The sequence below is a fragment of the Micromesistius poutassou genome, assembly GCF_964030765.1.
Source record: "Micromesistius poutassou genome assembly, chromosome: 14".
Taxonomy (NCBI): Eukaryota; Metazoa; Chordata; class Actinopteri; order Gadiformes; family Gadidae; genus Micromesistius; species Micromesistius poutassou.
This window is the reverse complement of record NC_140284.1, coordinates 17,158,878-17,182,429: the sequence shown is the minus strand read 5'-3', so window position 1 is coordinate 17,182,429 and position 23,552 is coordinate 17,158,878. Positions and strand designations below refer to the sequence as shown.

At 49.1% G+C, this 23,552-nt stretch overlaps 1 protein-coding gene across 1 annotated transcript in view; it reads left to right on the top strand.

Moving 5' to 3' along the window:
* Positions 1-23,552, top strand: part of LOC311358564 (low-density lipoprotein receptor-related protein 1B-like) — a gene marked incomplete at its 3' end in the record, with an annotated part of 248,406 nt that overhangs the window by 135,792 nt on the left and 89,062 nt on the right. The window contains 10 exon segments of the mRNA XM_084478639.1: positions 889-1,071; positions 3,623-3,823; positions 6,783-7,028; positions 11,961-12,158; positions 13,624-13,828; positions 16,272-16,436; positions 16,928-17,129; positions 17,131-17,173; positions 22,020-22,151; positions 23,231-23,458. Of these exon segments, the coding sequence (XP_084334765.1) occupies positions 889-1,071; positions 3,623-3,823; positions 6,783-7,028; positions 11,961-12,158; positions 13,624-13,828; positions 16,272-16,436; positions 16,928-17,129; positions 17,131-17,173; positions 22,020-22,151; positions 23,231-23,458 (1,803 nt within the window).

The window sequence follows — 23,552 nt, the reverse complement described above, 5'->3', positions numbered from 1 at the left end:
GCGATTTCTGAAACTAGAAGGACTGAACGGTCTCCAATGATAAATAACATACTGGCTCACTTGGAAATGAGACCCGATGTCCAAAATCCTGAACTATCCCTTTAACATGGAAGGCATTTCACCGTTACAGTTCATTCCCTGAATAGATTTGCGATGATCACAAGGTAGGATTTTTTGTTTCTTTATTTAAAAGAAAATTAACTGCAATGACACAAACCTTGTTTTTTTGCCTAAGCAACTCACTTCAGGATGAGGCCATTTGGATATGAATAATATCTGTATATTAGGTTCCTGCAACCCAATACAGTATAAATAAAAGACATTGTGTTATTTCAAATGAACTTGTAAACCCTGTATTTAAATCTAGAGGATGGGGAAAATAACGTAATTGAGTAAAGAATCTGATTATTTTACTTTGACTGTTTATTCACTAATCATTCCATCCAAGGTCTTTTATTTCATGCCAACAGTAAAATGCACAATCATGCAGAAACAGAACCTTGTTCTTCCCCTTCAAGTAGCATAACAGTTACATACGTTACATTTCTCCACTGTTTTTCGATGTAGCCCGAATTAAGAGGGCAGGGTAGTCTGGTGGTCCGAGTGTCATCCTCCAAACCAAATGGTTCTGTGTTCAATCCCCAATGTCCACAACTGAGTCATCTGAGGAACCAATCACAACCCAAATGAGATCAGACCCAGTGTATCTTCTTCTTCTTCTTGTGCTCAAGTCACTTTAGGTAAAAGTATGAACGGTGTGTTTTACAAAATGAGTGAAGCGGTGACTGGTCCGACGCGGCGGCGCTGTGGCAAAGCCAGCGAAAGTCTGCGCTTCTGAACGCAGACGTCGCGTCGCGTGTTCATTTCTCTCCCGTGTGTCGCCCCCAGTCTTCCCGCCCGCCATCGAGTGCAGCGGCGAGGAGTTCCACTGCGTGGTGGACGGGACGTGCATCCCTGAGCGCTGGCGCTGCGACGCCGACAAGGACTGCGACGACGGCACCGACGAGAGCGGCTGCGAGGGGACCAAGAGGATGTGTGACCCCAAGGCCAAGTTCACCTGCAAAGACACCGGTAATCCACCTCCATCGGCCCATCGGCCCTCGCACTCCGATCCAGCTCACGTTCACGCCTTAGACCGTCGTCACACAACCGAAACGCTGTGTTTCACGCCAGCCTGTGATGGTTAATAGCGAGACGGCGCTTTGCTTGAATTTTGAGGCGTAGGTTTTTTTCTCTGTCGACGCAAATAGTAAAAAGGGAATTCTTTGCCAAGCCTCAAGTTGATTATGTAGTCCCAAGGTATTTAAAGAAAAATATGTTTTTTTATTACCGTTATCATGAGCTTAAGTACCAACTTTATGGCTATTTATCAGGATTTTTTTTATTTTATTTCATCCACCAAATGGATGAAATGTATTTATTCCGAGCTTCCGTTTTTTATTCACCTGAAATAACTGAGCCAAAAGTGGAATATTTGCTCATAAATCATTTAAAGAGGAGTCGTCCACACTGCATCGCGGAGGGACCCAAATAAATAAAAAAGTTAACAGCACTTGAGTAGAAAATCTCTCTCTGGACATGTTGGCCCATTTTAATGTTGGATCACATATCAAACTTTAAAAGCATTGAGCTTTTCCTTTTATCTTTTTTTTTTTCTTAAGGTCATTGCCAAAGTCGAAAAATGTTAGTCAAAACCATATATTTCTCATTTTATGAAAACACATAGATAAAAGAACATCTCCTTATCCTTTTTGGTTTTGCACATCTAGGTTACTGTTGCATAAATAACGGCTTTCATTGGGAAGTTGAGGGAAATCAAGGGCACATTTCCTCTTGAATCATATCTATATATAAACATATCTATAAATAAACAACATCAAGTATTTTAAAACCTTTTGATAAGTGTTGTATCTATGGTAATGGCTAATTAATTCCCCTTCATGAATTTACCTGCAACAGGAAATCAAGTTATGCGCTAAATGAGAAACTGTGAGGTGAAAGTAAATGTAGAGAAATTAACCACATGAATCATTTACAACATTCTTACTTACTAAGACTTTTAGTCACTTGCACTAAGCTCCATTAATATTAATTCGACATTAATATTATGTCAAATCGAAATAACTAATGCCATCAGATGTTTTCACACACCCTTCTGTAGTTAATTCGACCTATTCAAAGGACCAAAAGTATCACGGGCACACACACACACACACACACACACACACACACACACACACACACACACACACACGTGAACTTCACACACGCGCGCCATCCCTCCCATATCTTCACAAGTCGCTAAATTCTCCCGCCGCAGCTGGTACGATCCGGTACCAGCGTAAAGCTGGGGATCCCGCGGCTCCACCAGCCAGCTTTGATGGAGACGGGAGGTAATTGGAGATGTGTGGCATTGCGAGCCTCACCTGGCAGAATGCATTTACCATGATACGGGCTGGCGTACCTCCACCGCGCTACCCTCCTCCTCCCCCACCCCATCACCGCCCCGCCGCCTCGCTCGGCACTGTACTGTAAAGGGAATTTCAGATGGGCTCTAACCCCACCGTGTGTGTGTCTGTGTGTGTGTGTGTGTGTGTGTCTGTGTGTGTGTGTGTGTGTGTGTGTGTGTGTGTACGTACAGGCGTTGGGTGTTGATCGAAGCTCTCCAGGAAAATAATTTGGCACATTCAACTTCATGTTTATTCAGTGAGAGAAAATAGCTTTGCATTCCAACTGAAGATAATTTCAAATATGCAATTACTTCATAAAGTGTACGAGTGTACGCCTTGAGCCCATCAAAGGAGACAACCTTTTTCCTACCGAGCTATGTTCGCCTTTCAGTGTTGATACCAATTGTCTGTCTGTGTGTGTGTGTGTGTGTGTGTGTCAGTGTGTGTGACTCAATGGCAAACGTTTCACAGACGTTCACACATGGAGAGAGCATTGTTACAGGCCCTCGTCCGGGATAGATGTGTGGACAGCTTTGGAACAGACGTCACTGATACACACGCTCAATGGCCCGGCAAACCAGCCGCATCCGCCCACAACCTTTTAGTCCACTGCCGCTGAGCGAGCGGCTTTTAATAAGGAACGAATGGCGGGACGTTTTGTCGTGGACCCGTAGGCCAAACAGCGCCGTCGCGGGGGCCCATTCCCCATTCCGTTTCGTGCTGATGAATTGTGCATCAGGGGCTCTTCATTCATCTCCAATGGACTGAACGCATTACGAAAACATCAAGCGGTTTTTCTTCTCCTTCTGACGGTTTTCATCCCGGCAAACAGTTGTTTTTTTTGCCAATTCTTTCAACAAGTCCTAAACATGGCGCTGCTGTTTACGCATAGCACCCCCGCTCAAAGCTAAAGCGCCCCTGGCGGACGACGACGACGATAGCATCACAACGCTAACGACATTAGCATCACACGCTAACGACGTTAGCATCACATGTAAAAAAAAAAGTTGCGGCGTTATTACACAGCGGTTGTTATTACACAGCGTCCGGAGTGCAGCGCTGCGTACGTTCCACGCACACCCTCTTTCATGCGAAGCAATTCGGTCACACGCTTGATATCCCTCCCCCCCTCCTCCCCCCCCTCCCCCTCCCTACCTCTCCGAACACCGCAGGCAAGTGCATCACCAAGAGCTGGGTGTGCGACGGCGACATCGACTGCGAGGACCGCTCGGACGAGGAGTCCTGCGAGACGGCCGTCTGCAAGCCGCCCAAGCACCCGTGCGCCAACGACACGTCGGCCTGCCTCACGCCCGACAAGATCTGCAACGGGAAGGTGGACTGCGCCGACCGCTCCGACGAAGGCCCCATCTGCGGTGAGGCGGCGCGCCAGGCGCCAGGATGTGTGTGTGTGCGCGTGTGCGTGTGTGCATGTGTGTGTGTGTGTGTGTGTGTGTTGGGGGATGGGGGGTGGCGTGTGTTTTGCTGGTATCAGGAATTTAAATCCACGCAGAGTAAAGATTGAGTGAAAGTGGAAATCCGAAGGGAAACAAGGGGGGGAGACGAGCAGCGACATTTTTATTTGAGCGTCAGGTTTTCAGGAGTCATAAATTATTCATAGTACTAGTACAATTGATAGTACAACAAATATGTATTTGTGGTTGCGATGTTAAGCTTTTCTACACAGACTTCAGGATGCCCAAAAACATGATTTTGTTTGAGTTGAAATCAACTGACAAGGTCATGTTCCCATTGCCTTCAAAGGATTATGGCAATCACTGTATCCTTTGTCAAAATTAATTGCTTGAAGGGCACTGTGTTTATAGTGCAGTGTTAGCCCTTCAAGTGCTTTTGAAGGGCTTACATTGTGTTTATAGTGCACTGTTAGCCCTTCAAGTACTTTTGAAGGGATAACCGTGAATTTATAGTGCAGTGGGCGCATGTGGTGGCAAGTAATAAACAAACCAACAACAAACAACCAAACACTCAATATCCCTCAACCCTGTAATTCAACCATTTATTCCCTCACTCATCACACCGTGCATACTCATGCTGTTCCCACACTACCGCTGGCTGCCGTCGTTTACCTGTTCTCTCTCGCCGCCTCTCCCGGCCTCTCCCCCCAGGTTGGTTCAGCTAGGCACCACAGCCCAATTGTGCCAACTCTAGTATTCATTTTTCATGCCCCCATAATAAACACAGGCAGAGAGGGAGAGAGGGAGGGAGAGAGAGAGAGAGAGAGCGAGAGAGAGAGAGAGAGAGAGAGAGAGAAAGAGAGAGAGAGAGAGAGAGAGAGAGAGAGAGAGAGAGAATCACTGCAGAGCCTCCCTCAGAGCCTAGCTCAGGGCCTGATAAGAAGATACTGCCGTGTGTTGATCTAGAGCCCAAAGTGAGAGGGGGGGGGGGGGTGGGGGGGGGGGTGGGCGTTGAAGAAAGCCCTATGCCTGCCCTTTTTTCTTTCTCGATTTCATCTTGCGTGTTATTTTTTCGTTTCCAGCGGCACACTTGTGTGCTCGTTCTAAACCTGTTTGTCTGGGCGTCCTTAAGAGGGATGGGGATGCGATCTGGTGTGAGTGGCCGCATGGGGGGGTGGGGGGGTCTAATCTCTTTGATTGAGCAGTGTGGACACAGAAGGTTCATTTTCACCCGAGTGTCACTGGAAATGAGTCCTCCGAAGGCCAGTCCCTGTAGGGTATCCCTGGCCTGGATAGTGGAGGGATTCAGAGACAGAGAGACAGAGAGGGAGGAGATTCTATTTGCCTTTGTTCAGTAAGTGGGAAGGGGGACCTTGAGGGGCCGATTGATTTGCCACACCTCCAGGGGGATTGCTTCTTCCTTGACAAACAACGGGGGGGAGCCGATAGTGCACCAGCCTGCCCGATAGTTGTTCGGGGGGTCCCCCGCTGAGCGGTGGCGCCCCACCAAAGCGAGGGTCGTGGGAGAGACCCCGTCCACGTCCGCTCCTTAACCAAATACGCCGTTTTTCATCCCGACCTGCCAGCTCCTAACCCCAAACCAGTCGGCTTTTCATGTGGAGAACACAGCGCCACCACGACAACCCGTGTGCTGTGTATTTCTTTGTTTTTGTCTCCCCTCTACCATTCCCTGTCTCCTATCTGTTTTGCTTCTTAGAGGACGAACGCAGGACCCTCTCTTCTTCGCCAGCTTTTTGTTGTTTGTTGCGGCCGTTACAACAATAAATGCCGATCCCGCCCGTGTCTCTCCGCGGCCATGCAGCTCTGCTTTGCACAAGGCCCATTCATTATGTAATGGCTTTCCCTATAGTGTCAAATAAACAATAGCCCAACCTCAGTCCCTCATCGCCCGCTGCACTAACTGGCCTGAGGCTCAGAGTTGATGCCGTTTGTGTTCGCTGGACATTTGGCTGAATTTGATTGAATAACTTTAACAATATAATAAATATATTCAAACCCCCCTTTTCATTTGGACCCTATCCAGGCCATCCAACCCCACTTCTAAAGTTCTGTTAAAAATGAATGCACATGGCATCAATAGATAATATGCTGTTCAACATGTACGCCACATAAAGAATTCCACATTGACACTGTCCAATTATTATCAGAAGAAGGGTGTACTGTATGTATTTCACACGGATTCCATCCCTTTAACATTTAATGCTGCTGGCCCAGTGGGTTTCAATTGGCCTGTGTGTCTGATACACAATGTCCCCGAGGGCCGAGACTATCTTTAATGGCCCCCGCTCAAAGTTGTGACCGTCAGAGTCGGAACATAAAACCAATTACTGTTGTTACTTACGAGTGTTTAATAATTGATGTAAACAAATACAAACACTTAAAGATCACATCCTTTAGTACTGGCCCCGTCGGTTCGGTGAGTTCAAAATGTGACAACCCCAATTTAAGTTGAACTGCGTTCCATGACATCATCATGTGGTTTTGAACAAACTTATTGCGTTCATCACCATCATCATCATCATCATCATCATCATCATCATCACCATCATCATCATCATGCTCTTCGTCCTCCTCTTCCTCCTCCTCCTCCTACTCTTCCTCCTTCCCCTTCTCGTCCTCCTCTTCCTCTTCCTCATCCTCCTACTCCTCCTCTTCCTCCTCCCCCTTCTCGTCTTTCTGCTCATCCTCCTCCTCCTCCTTCTCTACCTCTTTTTGTCCTCCTCCTCCTCCTCCTCCTCCTCCTCTTCCTCCTCCCCCTCGTCTTTCTGCTCATCCTCCTCCTCCTTCTCTACCTCTTTTCGTCGTCGTCCTCCTCCTCCTCCCCCTTCCTCCTCTGACCGGCCCTCTTAACGCCCCTCTCCCTCCCCACCCTCCCCCCCCCCCCCCCGCCCCCCCTCAGACCGGTGCCTGGTGGCGCGCGGCGGCTGCAGCCACCAGTGCACCGTGGCCCCGGGGAAGGGCGTGGTGTGCTCCTGCCCCCCGGGCCTCCACCTGGACGCCAGCAACAGGAGCTGCCAGGCGGTGGACTACTGCAGCCGCCACCTGCGCTGCAGCCAGCTCTGCGAGCAGTACAAGACCACCGTCAAGTGCTCCTGCCGGCCCGGCTGGAGGCTGGACCCGGACGGAGACACCTGTCACAGCACGGGTAGGTGGGCGGTCAGAGGTCAGCAGGGGGGGGGGGGGGGGGGGGGGGGGCACGCATGACCTGTCTATCTGTGTATGAATGTGTTAATGTTGTGTAAGCTGTGTGCTTGTGTGTGTGTGTGGGTGTGGGTGTGGTTGTGGTTGTGTGTGTGTGTGTGTGTGGCGGGGGGGGGGGGTTTATGTTATGTATGCTGTGTGTTTGTGTTTGCTTCTGTATGTGTGTGTATGTGTCTGGTTTATGTTATGCATGGTCTGTCTTTGCTTGTGTGTGTGTGTGTGTGTTTGTGTGTCTGTACGGGTTAATGTTATGTATGTTGTGTGTTTTTTTTGGTTCTGTGTGTGTGTATGAGTTTACCTTGGGTTATATGTGTGCATTTGTTTGCTATGCATTATATTTGTGTTTGTGTGTGTGTGTGCTTGTGTGTGTGTGTGTGTGTGTGTGTGTGTGTGGCGCCACTACACTTGCGCCTGGAGAGGCGTGTCGGCGAAAAGCAGAGGCGTGTTCCGGCGCAAATGATACTTGGTGCTATTTTAGTGATCTAAAAATTGCGCCACTGGCCAAAAGACTCCTGGGGCCTCATTTATAAAGGTCTCTGCGCACGAAAATGTTGCGGAAACAGGGATGAAATGTGCGTACGCATCTTTCACCGCCAACGTCGTGATTTATAGAAAAATTCCTTGCGGAAAAGAGTGCGCAGTTCTACGCATCCTTTCACCCTGGAGTAAAGGTCCCGCAAAGTTTTTCAAACAGTGATCTCCGGAGACGACAACAGAAAGTTGGTGGCGGTAATGCACCATATCGGTTTGCCATCCGCCAATAACGCCAAAAGAAGAAGAACACGCTACCTCCCGACATAGACATCTGATATAAGATGTCTATGCCTCCCGATACCCAACGCACATTGCGCACCACATACTATGACTTCGGATTTATTTATTCATTTTATAAAGAGCACCCATTATGAAATATGAATTAAGGCAATATTATGTTCAACACACTACAACCCATTCAAATCACAATCCTCGGCCAGACCAACTGTATCACTTAAGTTGTATTAATTTTCCTGATACATATATATGTAGGCCTATTAAATTAAATTTAAATTAAATTTATTAAATTAGCCTATATGACATAGTAATTAATTAACATATTGGCACAAGGCCAATAAATAATGCTCCTGTTGGCCTCTGTATTCTAACGGGCTAAAATATGGCAGCTTTGGAATTGCTCGAGAATTTAGCGAGGGGTATGAGACGCGAGCGCGTGTAATGCACGCGTGTGTTCCCGTGTAATGATAGGTCAGCAAAGGCTCCTTATATACTAGGAATATTCATTGATTAATTAGCATTGACCTTATAAGGACTACTATGGGACGAACTTGGGAGGAGCATGGCGCTCGTGCACGGCCGCCAAAATCAACGCAAGTTGGTATTTATAACGAGAAGAGTGCGTACAGGTGTGCGCTGCACGGTTTTATAAATCTAAATATTTTTGTGCGTACACACATTCTGAGGTTTGGGCATACGCAATGTTTTAGGGAGGGTTTAACGCAGAGTTTTATAAATGAGGCCCCTGGTCTAAATGCACTAGCGGATAGTGCAGTTGGTGTTGCTATTTTGACGTGGCATGGCAGGTCTGAACTGCAACATAAGCTTACACACACGTAGGCTATACACAACACAAACATGCAAACGATTAGCCTGATTTAAATATTATGATGTCAAAGATTGTTCATATGTGTGAAACTGCATAGAAATAGCATGTGGATTGTGGAAACATTTTCTTCCATAGGGGCTGCATGAATGAACACAGTATAATAGACTATGCTGTGGGTTAAAATAATAATAATAATAATAATAATAATAATAATAATAATAATAATAATAATAATAATAATAATAAACTTGAGCAAAGTGTATTCCAGCCTTCCAAAACAAAATCTCGTTTTAGGGTAAATGGTTGGTTAAATGATTTGGGAAAGAACAGCTGATACAGCGGTAATTAGTACTTTTAAAATTAATGCATCTGCAAACACTGTACCGCAAACATATATTTTCTTGACACAGACATCGTGTACAAGCCCGTAACTTTTAGGATTGATGAGTATTTGATCGTGAGAAAACATATTTTTAGTGAGTGTTTAAAAGAATGAATGAATGTGGGTGAGGCTTGGCGCACGTGTGTATGCGCACACATCTATTTAAACACATGCAAACTAAACAGGTAACTCATAATACAGTCCATGGCGATGTATATTAACAGGGGGACACATGCATATTATGAACACAAGTCGATAACGATAATGTGTACAATACTGGTAACAAACGATGTTTGTTAATGTATGCCGCATATCATTAAATAGACCCACAGTTACGCCCACAGGACTGTGTCTGCCTATCATATATGTGTTAAGTTGTCTTTGCCGCAATTTACATGACGACTCAGTGTTTCTGAAGTTGGAGAAGAAAACACTATTCCACGTGTGAATTAGGCCTATTATTTGGCCATAAACTGAGCAATTTGAATTTGTTTGAAATTCATGTGGTCATGCGTCTCAGCGGAGACTGCAAACGCACTGTCAAAATATCAACTTGTCAACTTAATATGTGCTGGTTCTTAAAGGGGATGGGAGATGGCACTCTCATTGGTTTATTGCACATTATGCTGAAATCACACCTACGGGTTTCAGACCAACCCATTCTTTTTAAGCGTTGGGCACAAGAGTCATTTATCCGCCGTTAAAATAGCAACAGGGCCAGAGATATGCCCACAAAGCGAGTTACGCTTCGCGTTTCAAACTTGCCTTTCAGACTGTTAAAATAGGGCCCAGAGAGACAGAGAAACCGAGAGAGACAGAAAGAGTGTGTGGGTGCGTCTCTAAAGATGTCGGTGTATGTGAGTGCATGCATCCCTTTTAATGAGGACCCCCGCCCATATTTGGCCCCTGGCTTTGTTGCCAGATACTTTCCCTGCCTTGTTAGTGCCTTGTTCTGTGCAATAGCTATAGAAGAAATATTGCCTATAGAACTGCCTATAGATGCCATACATTTCCCAGGCTTTGCTGGTGTCCTTGAACCATGACACCATGTTACGATGATTCACTGCCACACTTATGACCTGATATAGTAACATGCCTTTAATAAAATGCAGATATCCATAAAGGCTGTATGTTTGCAGGACATTTTTTATCATTGTTAAATTCTGTTTAACAGATTGAAAAATTACAATCTTTAGAGTTTAGTTTTTAGTTGTCACCTCTCACCTCTATAATAATACTCTACATAATTGATTTGCCCTTCTACAAAAGTATTTTAATTTGGAATTTTGCATATTGATATTCAAGGTGAAACATGTGAAGAGAAACCTTCAAAGATCGACTTGCAAACTCACTTTTTTTCCTCAAAGGGAAATTGTACAGTGGCAAAAGCAAAGAGCTGAGGATGAATCGTGTGAATGCAATCTTGCAGGGCGCTGCTGAGGGTTTTGCTGAGGAGCCAGAGAGGCCGAGAGACGGACCGGTGAACGGCAGAAGATGGGGATTCGCTAGGCGGTCGTTTCAAACGGCGTCAGCGTAAAACACGTCAAGGCGTCCGCGTGATAAGTGCCCTTCCTCTTTGATCCGCGCCGATGCAGACCTGAAAAAGTGTGAGGCCTCTCTCTCGCTCGTCTCCTTCCTCCTCGGATCTCCCCCGCCCCCCCCCCACCCCCCCCCCCCCCCTCCTCCGCGCGCAGGGCCTCCCCGAGCGCCGTTCACACGAGGAAACACGCGTTTGACTGAAATTGTTAATGTTTTATTGAATCAGACCGCCACACAAACAATGCGAGCACGTTCACCGGCGGGCCGCTTCTGATTGGAGTTATTAAACGAGCGTCTCGCTGAGGCGGCGTGGCGGAGGGGCGGCGTGGCGGAGGGGCGGAGGGGCGGCGTGGCGGAGGGGCGGAGGGGCGGCGTGGCGGAGAGCGCACGTGCGCGCGCCCCCGTGGCTCGGAGAGAAGATGGGCACGTGCTCGAGGTTGGCTTGTCACGTTCAGATTTATGGAGCCCCTTTTGATTACTCGCTCCTCTGTTTCGCTCCAAGATTGATGATGGTCGCGGCTCTAATCTTACATTAAAGAAGGAATAGGATATGCAATTTTCCACTGGAAGCGGGCACCGGCGGATTGTACGGCGCCGACATAAATCAAATTTCGCACACAAAAACAAACATCCTCATTTAATCTTGACAAAGGTGTTATTGGATTCCTGTGAAGTTGCGGGCGCTCGCCTGGGTCCGCATTTGCATTGCAGATCGCCGGGTCTAACTAAATAAATAATCACAGGGGCTGGGGGGGGGGTGAGAAAGGGGAAACATCGAGGGCTGCCAGAGATGCTCTGTTCTCCATTTGCCGTCTACTTAAGGGCTTGTCTGGTCGCCGGGCCCAGGGGCCTACAGGGCCCTGCTCTCCAGGGCTGGGAACCTCTTTAATTGCACGTGGATTCTGTTCCGAGAGCCTCATAAATAAGTCTTGAGAAGGAACAAACTGTTCTCAAGATGGTGTGTCAGTCTGAGTGTGTGAATGGTGGGGTAGGTTTTGTGCAGGAGAGCATGCACACTTGTGTTCACGTGCACTGTGCTGTGTGTGTGTGTGTCTGTATTTGTGTGTGTGTGTGTGTGTGTGTGTGTGTGTGACTGCGTGCATGCGTGCGTGCGTGTGTGTGTGTGGGGCACGTATTCATTCGTAGCCGCGGGCACATCTTTTCCTCTCGTTCTGCCAGGTACCACCTCAAATCCTGTGGAACTTTTTTTGCCTAAATCTTGTGTTTTCATTTGTTTTATTTTCTGTATCTCTTCCCCCGCCCCCATCGTCCCTCTTCCTCCTCCTCCTCTTCCTCCTCCTCCTCCTCCTCCTCCTCCTCCTCCTCCTCCTCCTCCTCCTCCTCCTCCTGACCAGATCCCTTCGAGGCATTCATCATTTTCTCCATCCGCCACGAGATAAGAAGGATAGACCTGCACAAGCGGGACTACAGCCTGCTGGTGCCGGGCCTGCGCAACACCATAGCCCTGGACTTCCACTTTAATCACAGCCTGCTGTACTGGACCGATGTGGTGGAGGATAAGATCTACAGGGGCAGGCTCTCAGAGACCGGCGGTACGGCGCTCACACTGGCACACGCACACACACACACACACTCTTGCACGCACGCACACACACACACACATACAAGCATATCTACACACACACACGCACACAGAAGCATATCCACACACACACACACACACACACACACACACACACACACACACGCACGCAGACATGCTTGCACACAAACCAAAACACACATCTGACATTCGTGAACACGAATGTTCTATTCTACGATATAACACGATACTATACAACTTTTTATTTGTCAGTTTGGGCTGAAAGTCTTTGTGCATCCCTGGGCAGCTCATTTAAGGAAAGGAGGACATATACAGCACATATACAACGGACATAAAGCATCGGCCTCTGTTCTCGTTCGGAGACGGAGATGCACACACGCAGGGCCGTGCCTAATCACACAGCGTACAGCAGGCACTGTTGCAGCCACATGCACTCCAAGAGAAGCACACCCTCCCTGGTGCAGTATCACCCTGCCCCGCCCCCACCTCCTCTCCTGCTCCCTCATGCCGGGATAAAACACATCTGAGGTTCTTTTTATACCACCGAGTCTTTACACGATTCTTTTGTCGCCGCGCCGGGGAACTGATACCATCTCGTCTCTCTCTCTCTCTCTCGCGCGCTCTCTCTCTCTCTCTCTCGCTCTCTCGCTCTCTCTCTCTCTCTCTTCATTCTCACCACTTGCACCCCGTTGAGGATTCACATCTCCCGAACGGGGACCCATCCAAAACGCTGAGGGACCAGTGTGAGACAGAGAGAGGGAGAGAGAGAGAGAGAGAGAGAGAGAGAGAGGGAGAGAGAGAGAGAGAGAGAGAGAGAGTAAAGAAGAAACGGTCCTCAGTGGCTGCAGTATCTCTAGAAAGTGATGAAGTGGAGGTGTTCCCGGCAGCGCGCCGTGGTTAAAGCCGCCCGTGTAGTCGTCGTCGTCTGAGGAGGCTGAGCGAGGGCCTTTCATTCTTCTCCCTCTGCGGAGGCTCAGTATGAGTGCTCTCTCTCTCTCTCTCTCTCTCTCTCTCTCTCTCTCTCTCTCTCTCTCTCTCTCTCTACACCCGTTCCCTTCTTCCTCTCCATTTGTGTGAATTGCTCAAAAGCCCCGGCGTCACCGGATAACTGTAAACAGCTGGATTATAGGCAAGTCTGGGGAGAAAAGACGCCTTTTTTTAGTCTAATAAAACCGCCGTCTAATAAAACGCTGCAGAAAGCAATCTCCTTCCTCTGTGCCTTTGTCCATAGTCTTCTCGGGAGTGTGTTTATTTGTGTTTGAACTTTTAGAATATGCTGTTTTCTTTAACTCAACAGCAATGTACAGCAGCGGCGTGTACATTGTAACTCCACGACAGCACCAGACCAAAGTCACACTCCGTCCTCACGCCTCTCCGGGACATGACTGACAGATGTTGTCGTTTGTCTTTGTCGAATTGTTGTTGTTGTTTGTCGTTTGCCGCCGTGGCTCCAGGGGTGTCGGGCATCGAGGTGGTGGTGCAGCACGGCCTGGCCACGCCCGAGGGCCTGGCGGTGGACTGGATCGCGGGGAAGCTGTACTGGATCGACAGCAACCTGGACCAGATCGAGGTGGCCATGCTGGACGGGGAGATGCGCGCCACCCTGATCGCCGGCGGCATGGAGCACCCGCGCGCCATCGCCCTCGATCCGGGTCAAGGGTAGGCCTCCTCCTCGCCGCCGCCGCCACCGCCCTCCCCCCTCTCCCCCGCACTTCACTCCCGCTGTCCCGCTATCTCACCCACCCCCCCCCCCGTGCCCCCCCCTTGCTCCCAGAGAAGGGGATCTTATCGATCGGAGCCATCATGGATCAGAGATCATAGCAATGAAAACAGATAAAAAGGGGGACGGGTGCGGCGCCGGGAGCAAGGGCGGGGGGGCGAAGGGGGGCGAAGGGGGGGGGGGGGGACGTCAAAAATTACAACCAGCCTTTTCGTATTCCTCCACTCCCGCAACCCGCGCTGATGTATGAAGATGTCTTGCGGTGTTAGGCTCCATTAAAGCCACAGATAGGGGATACATCAATAACAGCCCCCGACACGGCTCCGCCAATGACAAGTGATGTAGCTCATCGCGGGCCCATTCAATCACTCGCCTTCCGCCACCTCCCCCACCCCCCCCTTCCGCCACCTCCCCCACCCCCCCCCTTCGCCCACCCCCCCCCCCCCCCCCCGCCTGATCCGGTATGCTCACGGCGTTCCTTCTATCCACATCGGGGGCCGGGTCCAAATTGAGTTTTGTGCCTTTTTGTTCCCGCCGTACGCTGCGTGCCGCTCTGCTCCCCCGGCAGATTTATTCCGCCAGAGAATACACGTTTGTTGATTCTGCGGGAGGGAGACGCGCGCAGGGGCGAGGGAGGGACTGTTTGTCGCGGGGATGCCTGTGGATTTAAAATGGCAGGCGGCGGCGGCGGCGGCGGCGGCGGCGGCGGCCTCAGACAGCGGGAGGGTTAGCGTTCGCCAGAAGCCGCTTCGCATTAGCCATTCACAGGAAGTGTTAGTGCGGGCAGCGGCGCGTTCTTTGTTCTTTTTTTTTTTTTTTTCTTTGTTTTTCCCGATGCGTGTGCCGGCTGTCAATGTTTTATATATGTAAAGCGTCTGCTGATATATGCTCAAACAACACGGGCTGCTGGCACAGAAACAAACAAGTTTAATTCGCGTCGCTCGTCGCTAACTGCTAGCGCGCTTTCCCCCCCCCCCCCCCCCCCCCACCGTATCGACGGCGCGGCAGTGGCGCGCTTAAGAGACGCCGCGCGCGCATGTTCAGCCCATGGATTCTCATTTAAAGGAGAGCAGTGGCAAAGACGGCTGGTGATGGAACGTTGCATTAAGTGTAGCGCGGAAAGTCTCAGCGTTTTCTCTTTTTTTTGTTAATTCAAATCAATGAAACGGCGTTCGATTGCGTCGGCGTTGCTAATGGTTGTTTGGATTAGCAGCCCGCGTGCGCAGTCAACCCGACGCTGATCTCTAATATTTCGAGGACGGCTACGTACAGCGACCCGCCGACGAGGATTAATGGACGCTTTTTTCGGTGGCTGAAGGCACGATTCCATCGCAGGGCTATAATTCTAATCTAATTACTGGAATCCACTCATAGGAGTGTGCGATTGATCAAGGACGCGCCCGTCCAGTGAATACCGCTATCGATCCGGCCAAGAATAATTCTTTCCTAACGCTGTTCGGTTATCGTCAGTTGAGATTTTAGCCCCGCCCCCGGGCCGCGTCGTCTGCTGCGCCGCTACGTTAACTCCACGTTAGCGTAGCGGCGGTCACGGCGGCGGTCGCGGCGGCGGCGGCGGCGGTCAACGCGGTGACAGCGTTGCTTTTCAGACTTCAGTGAGCTGTGGAGAGTCATAAAAGGCAAAGCAGATGGCCTCTCTCTCCTGGCCAGTGTCACAGATGTTGAGGGATAATGCCGGGCAGCCCGACACTGTCCTCCAACTTGTTTATAGGCCCTGTTACAACCGCACTGTGTGCAATTACTCTCTGTTGCGGCGTAATTGTGTTGACACAGCGGTGAGTAATGACTGACCCGCCGGCCGTCAGGTGTGGCTTTCCTGGGATTGGTTGAGGCGTGCGATCAAAGGGGCTTTGCGTGGATTTCCTCTTGCAGAATTTATTTTTTGGGTTCTTTGAAGAAAAGATTATGAATGAACCAGAGGAATGCGTGTGGAAGAGGAGGGTCCATTATTGTAGCCCTTGAGAAATGTGTGCACTCCCTTTTTTTTTTTTTTTGGAGTGTGCCTGTCCTTTTGAGAAGTAATAATGTCAGGCTGACCTTTCTCTCTCTCTCTCTCTCTCTCTCTCTCTCTCTCTCTCTCTCTCTCTCTCTCTCTCTCTCTCTCTCTCTCCCTCTATCTCTCTCCCTCTCTCTCTGTCTCTCTCATCTCTCTGTGTCTCTCTCTAATTTCTCTGTCTCTGTCTCTCTCTCTCCCCTCTCCTCTCCCTCCTCTCTCTCTCTCTCTCCTCTCCCTCCTCTCTCTCTCTCTCCCCTCTCCCCTCTCCCCTCTCTCTCTCTCTCTCTCTCTCCCCTCTCCCCTCTCCTCTCTCTCTCTCTCTCTCTGTCTCTCTATCTCCTTGGTGCGTTCTATGGGGGCTGTTCAAGGATCCTCTTCTGGACGGACTGGGACGCCACCTTCCCCCGCATCGAGGCGGCCTCAATGAGCGGAGAGGGCCGACACATCGTGTTCAAGGACATGGAGATCGGGGCGTGGCCCAACGGGCTGACCCTGGACCACCTGGAGAAGAGGATCGTGTGGACCGACGCACGGTACGCCAAGGAGATTCAAGATTCATTGATTTGTGGAACAAAAAGCAGTGAAATGGGGATTGCGACTGCAACTCCCAGCTGTGCAAAGTTTAATAATAATAGAAGAAGAAGTAAGAAGTAAGAAGATAGAAAACAGAAGGGGGGGGTGGGGATTAAATAAAATAAAATGAAAAAAGTTTAAAGGGTTTAGAGGGCCCGCACTCAGGAACTCTGGGCTGGCTCGAACGCTAGCTCTCGGCTAGCTCTGGCGCTAGCGCTCGGCTAGCTCTGGCGCTGGCGCTCGGCTAGCTCGGGGCGCTAGCTCGAGACGAACATGCATTCGTTTTAATTAGTTTTTGTTGTTTTTTCTCTAAAGAAAAACGAGTGTTGTCACGCAATTAGACTGGGAATTTTGTCCACATTGCACTGAGGAAATCAGGATTGAAGCGGTTTCTCTCACACCCTTCAAAAGGAAAATAATGAGTTTTTTCTCCGTGTTTTTTCCCGAGCAGCTCGGACGCCATCTACTCGGCGCTGTACGACGGCACGGGCGTCATCGAGATCCTGCGAGGCCACGAGTTCCTGTCGCACCCCTTCGCCGTGTCCCTGTTCGGGGGCAGCGTGTACTGGACGGACTGGCGGACCAACACCCTGGCCCGGGCCAACAAGTGGACGGGCGCCAACGTGACGGTGATCCAGAAGACCAGCGCGCAGGCCCTTCGACCTGCAGATCTTCCACCCCAGCCGCCAGCCCCAGGGTAGGAGGAGCGTCACGCCTCGTACGCCACCCGCCCGACTTGCTCTCGTGACGCCGTTTCCTGGCTTGGAGCACTCACGGCGTTCCCGTTTTGTCTTTGCGGGCATCTAGGTCATTGTATGCTACGTTAGCCTCTTTAGCAAACCAGCTCGAAAAAACTAACAGCACAACTTTACATTTTATTGCACGCACAGCAAGACTCTTGGTGACCGGATTAAAGCAGCAATGGAATCAAGTGTGTAAGAACATTAAAACGACAAACGTGGCCACAAGTACAAAGAAAATACATCTCATTATGGTCGTACGGTCATCCTCACTGAACTCGGTGCTCCTTCAGAATCCCGATTGGGAACGACCAAACGGGGGGCGTGCCTTGGTGAAATGCAAGGAAGCTGGGAGAGTTCCCCACTTTGAAAGTCGTGCGGGTGTTGTACGAGGCATCTCGAACGCACCATAAGTTGTTTTGTGTTGCTGTGTCAGCCAAAATACTTTTGTTTTTTGGGACGGACTACGCTGTTTAGACAGTGAGGAGCTGACCAAAAAATTGCAAACGCTGCCCATCTAGCGAAAAAGAAAGAGGGAATGGTTGGGACTGTAATGTTATTTTTTTCCAGTTGTATAATTGAAACCGAGCATCTGTCACCAGCAGCCAGTGCTATGTTCCGGCGGTGGGAGACGGAAGCTAATTTATCCCATTCAATTTGGACAAATTTGGCCCAGGCTAAAATGCACTCCATTGGATATCGTATGATGAAGCATTGTTTTTTGAACCTGAATCCCCTGTCGCTAGGAGCAGAAAAGGAGAGGGTGGGGGGGGGGGGGGGGGTGTGGTGGTACAATAGATTTAATTTCAGCTCCTGGCTGTGTCCTTATTGGAGCTGTCAATCACACAGCTCCACAGCGCGTTCACAATGAGCTGGTGGCTGAGTGATTGCGAAAGGTGGTCATGCAGAGTAGAATTAGCTTGCATTACTGCTGCCTCTGAATGTCTGCTCCCCCCCCCCCCCCACTGTCCAAACGTGTCTAATTGGTCCAAGCTAATGTATCAAGCTATTAAAAAAATAAATAAAATAAGAGTGGCCAACGTGAATGAGTGGTGCAGCGTAATGGGCGCCTGGCGCCCATTCCACAGCATCAAAGATGATGATGCGTGTGTGTGTGTGTCTGTGTGTGTGTGTGTCTGTGTGTGTGTGTGTGTGTCTGCGTGTATGCATGCGTGCGTGCGAGCGTGCGTGCTTGCGTGTGCCTGCATGTGGGTGGCGAAGAATGTAAGTACAGAAACCAGCCATTAATCAAAGCAATTAAAAAATACACCGAGTGCATTGTGATTACTGAAGCTATGTAAAATATTCAGCATTCATCCTTTTTTGGGGGGGCTTGTTCATTATTTTTATCCTCTGTAATGGATCCTTTCCTTTGAGTCTGTCTCGGCAGGCCGGTTACTCAGTGTTGTAGGAACTGAGCCTACATTTCATGGTACAAAAGCTACAGTTTTCTACAGATACTCTGCTTGACAGATGGCCCTCCGCGTATTACAGCCAATTTTTTCCCCCCATATTCGAGCAGATCAGCTTGCGTGTCACCCCTGCCAAAATTAGATTAATAGCCTGGAATCTGTTTTCATTCATTGTTAAATGTCCTGGTAATACTATTGTAAAAAAAACAACAAACACATAAAATGATGGATATTTGCAAAGCAAATGTACCAAAAGGACATATTGGAGCTTGGCGTGCGGCATGTAGCCCAGGAGTGTCTGGCGGGGGTCTGGGAGCACCTGGTTCTCTGCTCTCTCTCTGTTTTACATCCGTGCTCCCGCCCCAGTGCCAATAGTCTCAGATGTCCTGCTGCAGATGTAAGCCACCCAGCCGTAGAGGGGCGTCATTACGCAGGTAATCAGGTCTGCATCTACTCGGCGGTCCTCAGCGCTACAGCGCCGACGACGCGGGAGTGTAATCTCCCCATGTCTCCCTTCCCCGTAGCCGCCTGCCCCCCTCCCTCCCACTGGACTGCCCAGCAGCGTGTGTGTGGGGGAGCAATTAGTGGAAGATCCCTTCAAGGAGCCGGTGCGGACACTTTTAATCCTGTTGGGAAGTGTTGACCTGGGGTGGTGGGGGGTGACGGAGGCGGAGTGGAGTGGAGGGTGCCGACCCCCCCCCCCCCCTGTCACCTTGCTGATGACCTGCAGGGTGGAGAGGGTGAAGTGTGTGTGGGAGGATGAGGACTGGAGTGGGTAACAGGTGCCAGCGGTGGAGATTCACAAACAGCTGGAGATGCGCCACTGGAAGCTGGGTGATTTTATTTTGTTTTTCATATTTTGTGTGTATAATGTGGTTATGAATTGAGGTGGCCGTGCCAGTTATTAGATTACACTGAGGGGATGCCAGGTCGGCAAAATAGAATGAGAATTAATTGGTTGGTTATATTCCCAGTATAGCACGTTGTAAAGAAAGAATAAAAAATAAAATGGCAGAAGCAATTTACATAGCAAATCTGTAGACAATTCAAACAGGGATCAAGCATCAGCATCTGAGTAACTTTGTAATAACATTTGTGGGACCACTTTTAACTCACATATTAGCTGCTATATCGTCAACAGTGTTTTTCTATTTCCATTCCATTTCGATAAGTGAAGTTTTCAACACCATCAACACAGTAGAATAGTCAAGGTTTCAAATCTTACACTGTGTATACTGGCCACAGTAGAAACACAGATATTACAATCCCCTTCTGAAAGTTTCATCCACTTGCAAATGAGTTTATCTCTGGAAGGATATCTCGATAACGAAACAGGAAACTCTGTTACTGGCCTAACTCCAGGCATTTCAGCTTTTGGTTTTCCAGCAATGTGTCGTCTGCTATAACAAAGTAGGACTGCTGGATCCAAGATTAGTCATTACCAAACAACATTACATTCATCATAAGCCAGGGAGTTCTGAAAGGATGCATTCGACTGACAATATTGCATCCCTGGTCACAGCCATGTTTGCTGTTTGACTTGGATTGGCTGATGAGGAGGAATGATGATAATCCAGGCCAGATCCCTTCCACCCCCTCTGTCCGAAATCAATATGTACAGTCACACAAACACACGCACACACACGCACGCACGCACGCACGCACACACACACACACACACACGCACGCACGCACGCACGCACGCACGCACGCACGCACGCACGCGCACACACGTATAATGTATATTGTTAACAAAATTGTGAACAGGCGTGGGTGCTTGCTGGCAGTGGAGAGGAGAAAATACATGGTTATCGTGTCTGCAGTAGCATTACAGCAAATATAATATTCTTCTAAACAAATAATAACAGTAAATACAGTCTCTCCTTGGGAAGACACACATTGAATACTAAGCACAGATTTCTTCCCAGGCCCGGTATGTCTGGATGTACCATGTTTTGTGTAAGACTATGAGTGTGTTTGTATGAGTTGTAACGTTTGGAATGCCCGTGTTTCATCGCTCTTTTTCACCACAGTGCCCCAGCGGCAGTGATGTTCCTGCTGCAGCCAGCGTCATAATCATGTCTCAGAAAGTAGACCTGGTGTGACCTCAGGGCATCTTTTATCTGCCAAACCCAATGTGCTGTTCAACCAATAGACTATCGATATTTAGATAGGGTGTATTTTTCTTTCTCGTATCTCAGGACAATATAACGTAGCCTTGCAAATTGAAGCTGGTCCCCAACTTATTCGTTCAGTCTCTGCCCAAAAAATGTAATGAACTTGGGATTGCCGGACTTTAAGAACTCTGCGAGGATAATAAGAGGCTTTGGAGCAAATTTAATCTGTAAGAGAAATATTATTTAATTCCTTGAATGATCTGTTATAAAGTCGGATTGTGTGGGAATTGGTGTTCTTCAAATATCTTGCTACCATAGGAACACAGAGCTAAAACCAAATGTCAACATCACAGGACTGGTTGTGCCAATTGAAAAATGTGTGGGGAAATCTTGTCAGGGAGATTTTTGGCAGTATAAGTTTGTAACTTATGAGGTTATACATTTGAAGCCTTGTGTGTGTATAACTTGGTTTCTTCTAAGTGCTTGCAGAAGCTACCACAGGTCTCCGTTCTGTGTTGTTCTTCTTCCTGAATCTGTTTGATCTTGTTATGGAGATTAATCTGAGGCTCATTCGCAAGGTTATCCCTCGATTTAAGCTGATGGATAAATTGTTTCAATCGCCATGATAAATGGTGTTAATGCCGGTGTGGTGGAATATAGTGTTTCTGCCGAAATTACAGACACGGACACGTTCACTTATTTATCGTTTTGAACATCGCCGGTGAGGAAAGCTCTGGCCTTGTCTGCTAACTGGGTGGAGGCTTTTTACATTTCCTTTTAATCGCTATCTTGCCTGGCTAGTGTTAAGGGTTTTCGTTTTTTTCCGAGTTCAAAGCTAAAATACAGTCAGGAGCGAGTGAGAGTGCTCGTTGGAGTGACGCGATTTGTGGAAGATCATAAAACAACATGTGGCCAAAGCTTTTAGTCCATGTGCATGTATTGATCCTCCCCTTTCCTCTCTGGCAGCTCGCCTTTTTCTTTGCTATTCGTGGGGGTTTCAAGGAGATTTCTCAAGTTTTCACTCTACCTCTTTCTCCATCTTCCTATTCCGTCCATTTCCCTCCTGGCTCGATCCTTTGCCTCGGTTCCATCCCCTCTCCCTTCTCTTTATCCCCCCATGGGCTGCAGGAGCGTAGATGCGTCCCCCTGCGTCGACCTCTTTCAAAGGCACACAGTCAGACAGGAAACCAATCAATGGAGCGAAACCATGAAAGAGACCTATAGGCGCCTCACTCACAAATCTGCGTTTCTCCCTCTCTCTCTCTCCCCTCCAGCGACCAATCCGTGCGAGGAGAACGAGGGCCGGGGCCCCTGCTCGCACCTGTGCCTCATCAGCTACAACCGCACAGCGTCCTGCACGTGTCCACACCTCATGAAGCTGGCACCGGACCAGCTGTCGTGCTTCGGTGAGTGAGCAGGATGGGCGGGGGGTGGTTTGGCCTCCAAAGACACGGACCTGCTGTGAAGGCATGGTCACGGTGGGGAGGCCGTGTGAACTCCCCGTCCCTGGAGTTCTCTTCTCACAACCTAACGATTGGAACGGGGTCCCTAAAAAACGAGCGTTGTCGGCGAGGGAGAGGGCGGGACTTCCGAGCATGCTTTGGAGGAAGCTGTATGCGTTTCAGTTGCGTGGGTTCGGCAGCGAGAGAGAGGGCGGGACTTCCGAGCATGCTTGGGAGGAAGCTGTATGTGTTTCAGTTGCATGGGTTCAGCAGCGAGAGAGAGGGCGGGACTTCCGAGCATGCTTGGGAGGAAGCTGTATGCGTTTCAGTTGCATGGGTTTAGCAGCGAGAGAGAGGGCGGGACTTCCGAGCATGCTTGGGAGGAAGCTGTATATGTTTCAGTTGCATGGGTTCAGCAGCGAGAGAGAGGGCGGGACTTCCGAGCATGCTTGGGAGGAAGCTGTATGTGTTTCAGTTGCATGGGTTTAGCAGCGAGAGAGAGGGAAGGACTTTCGATAGTTTCAGTAAATGTTTACATTCAGTAAAATGTGGATATTGGAACGTCAACTTATAGACGAGTAACCATAAAGGCCCAGTTATGTCATTTTAGTACCCAAACGAGCCAAAGTATTTGTGTTCTCCGGCTATAGATTTAATTTAATACCTTTTTGATATTCCCCCACAAAATTATGTGACAGTCGTATCCAGCTCATGAATAACAAGAGAGGTCATTAGCATTATTTAGCATATTAATAATGGCTCTGACATTTAAGTGTACGCCGCGGCGAGGCAGGGTTTGATTCAAATCGGCATTTGCGCGGCGTTATTAATGTCGCCATCGCCCGCTAAAAGTGATGACCAACAATATCGCCCGTGCTAACTTTTACTTTGAAAAGAAAACCTACGGCCGACGTCATTGTCTTGGCCGCTTTTATTTAGTAAAAAAAAAAAAAAGATCTACGCCGTCATCGTCTGTGTATTTTTTTGTATTTTTGTATTTTTTTTTAATGCTTTTTTTTTTATATTATTTGCCCGGTCCCCAGCGCTGAAGAAGTTCCTGCTGTACGTGCGGCGCTCGGAGATCCGCGGCGTGGACATGGACGACCCGTACATGAACGTGATGACGGCGCTGACGGTGCCGGACATCGACGACGTGACGGTGGTGGACTACGACGCCCAGGAGGAGCGCATCTACTGGGCCGACGTCAAGACCCAGACCATCAAGAGGGCCTTCATCAACGGCACCCAGCTGGAGACCGTCATCTCGGGAGGTACGCCGCACACACACACACACACACACACACACACACACACGCACATGCACGCACACACGCACGCACGCACGCATGCACCCACGCATACACA